The 7229-nt window shown below is 55.3% G+C and overlaps 3 protein-coding genes across 3 annotated transcripts in view; 2 read left to right on the top strand and 1 right to left on the bottom strand.

Moving 5' to 3' along the window:
- The window catches only part of LOC113212828 (RYamide receptor-like), a 56973-nt gene extending 55735 nt beyond the window's left edge, over nt 1-1238 (top strand). The window contains exons 6-7 of the mRNA XM_052277405.1: nt 817-917; nt 960-1238. Of these exons, the coding sequence (XP_052133365.1) occupies nt 817-917; nt 960-1238 (380 nt within the window). The remainder of the gene's footprint in view (nt 1-816; nt 918-959) is intronic.
- LOC113212801 (farnesol dehydrogenase) overlaps nt 1-7229 on the bottom strand; it is a 91738-nt gene that overhangs the window by 65220 nt on the left and 19289 nt on the right. The window lies entirely within an intron of this gene.
- Nucleotides 6303-7229, top strand: part of LOC113212537 (uncharacterized) — a 6951-nt gene continuing 6024 nt past the window's right edge. Inside the window, exon 1 of the mRNA XM_026431281.2 lies at nt 6303-6897. Within this exon, the coding sequence (XP_026287066.2) occupies nt 6505-6897 (393 nt within the window). The 5' untranslated portion in view covers nt 6303-6504. The remainder of the gene's footprint in view (nt 6898-7229) is intronic.

Raw genomic sequence — 7229 nt, 5'->3', positions numbered from 1 at the left:
CGGGGTGGGGCGCGCCACTGTGGGAGGTTCCGCGTGAAGCAGCCCGTGGCCCTGCAGGCGCTGTAAGTGTCGCGTCCGGCTGATTTGTGATGCCCCTGCCCGGGTCAGCCACAACGGAAAGCACCCGGCCAGACTGGTCGGCGGCCGGGACCAGGGGCCCGCGATCCACCGAAAGCAATTTTAAGACAATGCGTCTGATTGGATGCTTTATCGACCAAAAATCATGAGGACATGAATAACACACCAAACTCCACCCCACCCTCGAATTTGTTTTTGTTGCGCGTTTGTTAGTCTTGTAATTATAATTTATCTCGAAGGGACAGGGGTGGTGGCGACTGGGGGTGGGGGGCATGTGTGGGTTGCCGGAGCATTCTAGCAATGCGTCTTCATTGCGCTGGTTCACGCCGAGGGGAGGACCCTAGGACCACGCGGGTGTGTGCGGAAACCACAGCCGCAGCAGCTGCGGGCAGCGCCCGGGAGCTCGCCCCCGCTAGCGCAGAGCACAGCTGGCGGCTGGGTTGCCTACACACCAGGCGCTCCCAGCCTCCTGCGCTCGCCTGAGTTATCGCCCCTTTTAGGACCCCGAGGTCGGGACAAAACGCGGAAAAGAAAGAAAATCGGCCTCTCGCTTGAATTTTTGGATTGCGCTGGGAACTCTGGTTTTATATATTTGGTTTAACGCCTGGGAGGTAGGCAATCTTCTGGCCTGCAGCACACATGTGTCAGGCGGGTCTGCCTATCGTCAGGCGCTTGACGTTGACCGATTGCCTTAACGCTGGCATACGCTGTGAGCATGTTCTACTTGAAATTATACAGAACCGATCGATAATGGCCTTGTTTATGCACAACAACAAGAAGATGTCCGACGCGCAAGAAATGCTCGGTTCACCTGTGTTTTACTTGATATGGGCCGTCCTGTGCTAACCGTAACGTGCAACTCGTTCTGCTTCGTGTTGCAGGAGAAGTTCCAGCGCGAGTTCCGGCTGCGCCTGGACGTGTGCCTGCGGCGGTCGCCGGCCGGCCGCGGGTCCATCTCGCGCGAGCTGAGCAACCTGGACTCGGGGCGCTGGGAGTGGCCCGCGCACGGCGGCCGCGCCGGCACCCTCGCGCTCAAGAACGGCGACAAGCTGCACCCGGCCCTGGGCACGCTCGGCGCGCTCGACCACCACAACAACCACATTTCGGGCTCCAACTCGGGCCTGTCCGTGCTCACGGGCCACACCTCGCTCACCCCATAGCGGTCGCTCCGGGGGCCGGCCCCGGCCTCGGCCCCAGCCCAGTACCGCGACCTCCCCCCAAGGCTGTCGCCGTCCTGGGCGTGGCAGGACGCCACCGGCCGCCGCCTGGACGAGCTGGAGGAGTTCGACAAGGTGCTCCACTGCTAAGCACAACGGGTCGGCCCGCCGTTGCCGCCGACGCAACACAGTCAGAAATCGGGACCTCAGACAGGCGCGCCCTCTGGCCTGCTCTGCGGAAGCACTGCTGGACATGGAAGGTCCTGGCTCTCTATTTATTGTGCTCCGGACTCTAGGAAGCCCACAGATTGACGGGCCCGCAAAGAAAGACGCTCTCTGCTCGTTTGCTGAAGGCATCACTTGGACTTACGACGCATTGGCCGTCGTTTGATGGCACAGTGATATGCCCGCGTCCGCTCCTCGCGCTAAAAAACGAAATGGTTTTTGGAACACATCGGAAATGGATAAGGCAGAGCTGTGGTGGTTTTCCCTAAAATTACACATGCAAACTCCTTGTTCTGCTTAAACTATGGACGATTTGCTTTTATGGCTGCCTAAGAGCAGGCACAATGTCGTTCGTTAGTATAATGTTGTTTTAGTTCTTAAAAGTGGTGTTAATGCAAGGACGCTCTCATTCAAATTCTATGGTCCCCCGTGGATATTTTTTATGTATGATTCAAGTATCTATTTTTTTTGTTTTTGTTTTTTTGTTTTTGTTTTTTTGTTTTGTTTCGCTGTATTTCACTTCATGAGCTACAGAGTTTGTGTTTTCTTCGACCATGGGATATCTTAAAATCTTCGTTGCCCCAACTATAAATTTTGTTTAAATTTAACTCTTCGTTGCACTGTGCATGAAAGTCCCGGCCCGGGTCGATCATTGAAAGCCTTTATCCTCTTTTTATGACTCTTTTTTTCCCACTTTGGGTGATCCTTTTTTTTTTTGGGGGGGGGGGCTAACGAAACACATGTCCCCCACACCCATCCTCTCTCGGAGGCCAGTGCTGGCAGAGAAGTGACTCGCTGTCCACACCGCATTGTAATTAGGCGCCCACCATTTGCACGCGGACAGCTTGTTCATTTTCCTTCCATCTCTAGCCCGCCACCCCCGCACTGTACATATTTGAAAATGATGGTCTCGATCGAGCCGTGTATGCGCATCTGTCGCTCCACGGATAGTCCGAGTAATTCCGGAATAGTGGGAGGTCGGAAATAGGTAGGGGCAGCCGGTCCAGTACAGCTCAGCTCGCTGTGGACAGGGGTGGCTCTAGTCGAGTTAGGCTGGCTGATGCCTTCCCAACACCCAGTAATTGGACTTGACAGTTCTGGGACACCAGCCGCTTTTTCCCCTTTTGCTTCTTTCTCCCATCCAGTCTCTTTCTTTGAAAGCTAAGCGCTCCTCCCCCCCATGAGAACATGTCTCACCCCCCCCCCCCCCCCCCCATGAGAACATGTCTCATTAATTTCCAAAATTCGAAAGGGTCATGTAGAGCGCTGCTTCTAAACATTTTGCCCTCAAACTTTCTTTCTTTGAAGCACTTGTCCGGAAATAAATGAACTTTCATCATACTAATTCGTTTTGATATGTAAGAGCATAAAATTTAGTATAGTGCGCTTAAATATTCAATTTCTATGATATTTTCTTATGGACTCGTAGCTGATTAATATAAATTTAAGGAGTATCTTATTCTTTGAGGCAACTGTGAATTAGTTGTAAGACGTACTTGATTCTCGTAGTAAATTTACATCGGTTAAGGATTGTAGTCTCGTCATAACTTACCTGCTAAAAAGCCAAAGATTAGTTCCTAAAATAATGGTCGTTGACTTTCTTTACAAACAGATGAACTATCTCAACATTGCTGTCTGAAAAATATGTGTACATGCAGTTTGATTGTCATCATTCATTAGTATGCCTATTGATGCCTATCAATTTTAAAATAGGTAGATCAATTACAATATGTGTAGTCTTAGCATCTTCAAAAAATTTCAAAACAAACTCGCAAAATTTGCGCTGTTTTCATTAAGTTTGATTCCATATTTAAGTTGTGGTATGTTTGTGCAAAGTAAATGGAGTCAGCGACTGAGATTAAAATGTGATGTGTTTTCCGAACGTAATTTGAGTGTGACTTTGTATCAATCTTGAAAATAAAACTAAAAGTCGAGGCTGTTCCGTTTCCTTGAATGGTACCATCTTTAGTAAATTAGCCAATTCAAGTACAACACACAACGCCTCACAATAATTCAAGCCAACTGCAGTCGTAGGTACGTCCTGTGTTGTACGCAGAAATGCAGACAAAATCAAGTTACTGAAGATTAGAAATACTCGCACACAAATTTCAGGGGAACTTCCAGATGTTATGTACCGTATGCAGGCATCAAGGTGCCAGGTGGTGACAAAGCCGGTGGCGGGGCCCGTCATTCCGAAAGAAAGTGGGTACGCAAAAATAGAACAAACTTTACATCTGCTCTAAGCAGTTCGGGCGCAATGATGAAATTTGTAAATATGGTCTAGTGCGTGTTGCAAAAATTGTTGGCATTTTGTGAATAACCGCGTTCGCTTTCACTCACATGTCCCTCCCCACGTTCATGTTTTCCGGTCTGACACGATGCCGTTGGTGCGTCCGTTGGTGCGTCCAGTGAGTGGAGCCGAAAACAATCAGCTGTCTGCTGTTGCTGCTGCCGCGCCCCCACGCCGGCTTGCGTACCGGAGAGCAACGCAAATAGTCAGGTGCAAGCAATCCGCCCGTCTGCACCAGCAAACAGATCGCTATGGTAGGGGTTGGGGGCGCTGGGGAGGTGGCGTTCGGCGATAGAGAAGTGAGAGGGGGTGTCCCGTTTCGCGTCGCCTCTCGTGTGGGAGCAACGCTTCAATAAGTGCATAACACCACATCGCCGCTCACAAAAACGTATTTTTACCATCGTTATATCGGCTGCGTCGAGACGAGCAGGACGGTCTGAATGCGAATCATTACCGCCCAAACATCGCTATATTTTATTTCGTGTAGTCTGGTGGCGCCTCTCGGGAATCAGCGTGGCGTGGCGTCGGCGACGCCCCCCACCGCGTACCGCCACAAGACGGGATCGGGACCGCATCCGCCGAGGGCGTTTCCGTTTATGGAGCGGTGGCGCCCTGCTCCCTCCCGGTCGGGTTGCGAACCACGGTGGTTGGGGTCCGGTGGCTTCCTAACGCTCCGCTCGGGCTCGCGGTTCGCTTTCTTTCGGACCCCCTCCGCCCCCTCCCTCCCCCATATGCCAACCTAATGGGGGAGGCGAGCGGTTAGAATCGTCACTAAACTTATCCGTGAGTCTTTGGCACAATGTCCATTATTACTGCCCCTAAAGCCGAAGATTCCCCCTCCCCCTCATTTTTACTGCGTCGTCTCGCTGGTAATTTTCCAGTTGACCTCTTATAAAAAGTCTTTGCTTGTCGCACAAGAGCTATCTGTCAACAAGCGCGTGCTCTGTTATTACTCTATCTGCTGCTAGATCGTGGAAAGGGGGGGGGGGTTAGCAAGCAGGTCGGAGGGGCGCGTGGCGGCAAGCTCACGCGATCAACGCTTTGGTCTGGGTGCCTCTGGATACAGGTACCTATAATAAGGCATTCCGGTAAAGCTAAAATGCTGAAGAATGCGAGGAAGAAGAAAACGGAAATCGCTATGCTGATTTCCGTTGTCTTGTTACCTGCATTATTCTGCATTTCAGATTCACCGGAGTGCTTTATTATATAGGCCTTATTGGCTCTTGTTAGTGCGATAGTTCTCTATGGGAGGAGGTAACGACGGCTAGTTGCGTTCCAATCCATCCCTCCCTACCTCTGGCAGGGCCATTTAAAGTTTTTCAACGTATTTGAGAGTGTTAAGTAGGAAGCTTGAAAATACAAATACGATATCAGATTCGATTTTGATGTGGGGCCCCTACCCTGCGCCCCTGCAGCGTGCGTTGCTGTGCACGGGGACCCATCCACGTCACGGCCACGACTACCCGCAACCCGCGCGGGGGACAGCCCTCGCGCTTACTCCTACCTCGGAAGCCTTGCGCTGGCTTCAGTTTTGTACAACACCGACGCCACGATGGGTCTATCGGTTACGAATTCCGTTTCCAATGTCGGCCGAAGCGGGCTCGTCTCGCAGACCAATGTCATTTTTACCCCGAAGCGAACAGGACCTCGAACAGAACCCTCTTTATGGCCAGCGCATTGGCCGCTTGTCATGTTTTGTCTCACTCCACCCGATCTCGGGTCGTCGCAGGGCGCCGGCGCTTCCCCTTGAATACGACGTGACGGCGCGACGCGAGGACCACAAGGTACTTTGTGGCAAGGACCGCACGCGCTGTCTCGAGGGCGACCATGTCGCGTCGGAGTGGCGGAAGAAAAATGATACAGCGCCGGATTTTCTGGGATTACTGGCTCTAGGAGGATGAAGGAGAGTGGTGTGATCGTGTGATCCAGCTAGGGCCAGCGCTGGAGCCCGTTCTGACAATGAACAGAGAGGTGGACTGGTAGTAGGTGGTGCAAAGAAAGACAAACGGCTGCAAGGTGCCAGGATTGTCGAAACGCTATGAAAAAAGGCCTCGCGATCCCCAACTTCATTTGCACCTCCAGCGAATAAGACAAGACATTCAGTGTCCAGTGAGTTTCGAGGTGCACGGGTATCCCTCTTGGTATGCTGTGCCGTGCGTGTGCCTTCGTTATGACATCAGAGACGCGGTCGTGTCCGCGGCCCGTGCTTCATCGCCGTGTCCCCTCCGCGGTCCAGCGGTCCAGCGGGCCGCCCAGGTCGTCGCCGTCCCTGTCCGTCGGCGGGCCGGGTCGGGCCGGTCCGCGTGTCACGGAGAAAGTCATCGTCAGCGAGAGGCTGTGCCGCGCAGCCGCGCACCGTGACGACACGGCATGACCGTCACGCCCTGCGCGGTGTGTGTGCGAGCGAGCGCGCCGGCGTCGCGCGTCTGGCCCGCGGGAGCGAGAGAGAGGCGGCCGAGTCCGAACTGCGGACGCGCGCGTCGCCGAGGTGCCGGCGGAGGGACTCGAGACAGTCCTCGTCGCAGCGCGCACCCAGCCTGGTGGTCGCTTGAGTCGGAGCCTATACCGAGCGCGCGCGCGTCCTCGTCGGCGACCTCGAGCGGTCCGCGGGTGCAATGTGAATCGCAGTGCGGGGCAAAGGACCGGTCGGTTGGAGTTGCGGTGAAGTGCAGCGCAGTGCGGGGCAGCGCCATGCCGGGCCCCGCAGCCGCCCCGGGCGCCGCGGGCGAGCTGTGACCAGGGCACCATGGCCTGATGGAGGCGCGCGACGGGAGGCCGCGCGGCGAGACCGACGCCCGGGGCCAGCAGGCTCGCGAGGAGGCTCATGGGGAGCGGCAGGAGCGGCAGGAGCGGCAGGAGCAGCAGGAGCCACAGCAGCAGCAGGAGGGGCGCCACCGGCAGCAGGAGGAGCAGGGCCCGGCCCGCGGGCCGTGGGGCGACCCCTCGTCCGGATGGCTCTTCCACGCCCCTGGGCCCTGGCCGGCCGCCCGGCGCGGCCCCAGCAGCGAGCGCTTTGGCATCTTCAGGGACTCGGGCAGGTCCAGGATGGCTCATGCGGGCGGGCCGTCCCGCAGCGCAAAGGGCGCCCGCCGCCATGCCACACGCTGGGCTGTGATCGCCGCCATGACCGCCATGCTCACTCTCTTCGTAAGTAGTAGCACCACTACCCCACATCCTCCCCGTGCCGTATATCTCTGTTATCCCACAACACGTCGACCCGCGAGCACCACCAGGACGCGTCCGACGGGTCGCCGCATAGATCATGCCTCCCCTGAAGGCGTCTTGGACGAGACCCGAGCAGGGGCGAGGGAGGGGGGGATGCTAGCAAACACCTCCGGGTAGCCCATGTTCCACGTATTTGTGGTTAGGTCGGCCGCAGGGGAGCGTCTGGTAAATAGGAAGATGAGGGCGGAGACTGTTGCGTCCAGAGAGAAACAGGAGGGGGGGGGGTAGAGAGAAAAGTGAGACTGCGTCTCCGC

This window comes from Frankliniella occidentalis, unplaced genomic scaffold (genome assembly GCF_000697945.3).
Source record: "Frankliniella occidentalis isolate FOCC.00 unplaced genomic scaffold, Focc_3.1 Scaffold10, whole genome shotgun sequence".
Lineage (NCBI taxonomy): Eukaryota > Metazoa > Arthropoda > Insecta > Thysanoptera > Thripidae > Frankliniella > Frankliniella occidentalis.
Note: the sequence above shows the minus strand (reverse complement) of the source record. Positions and strands in the feature narration are given on the sequence as shown.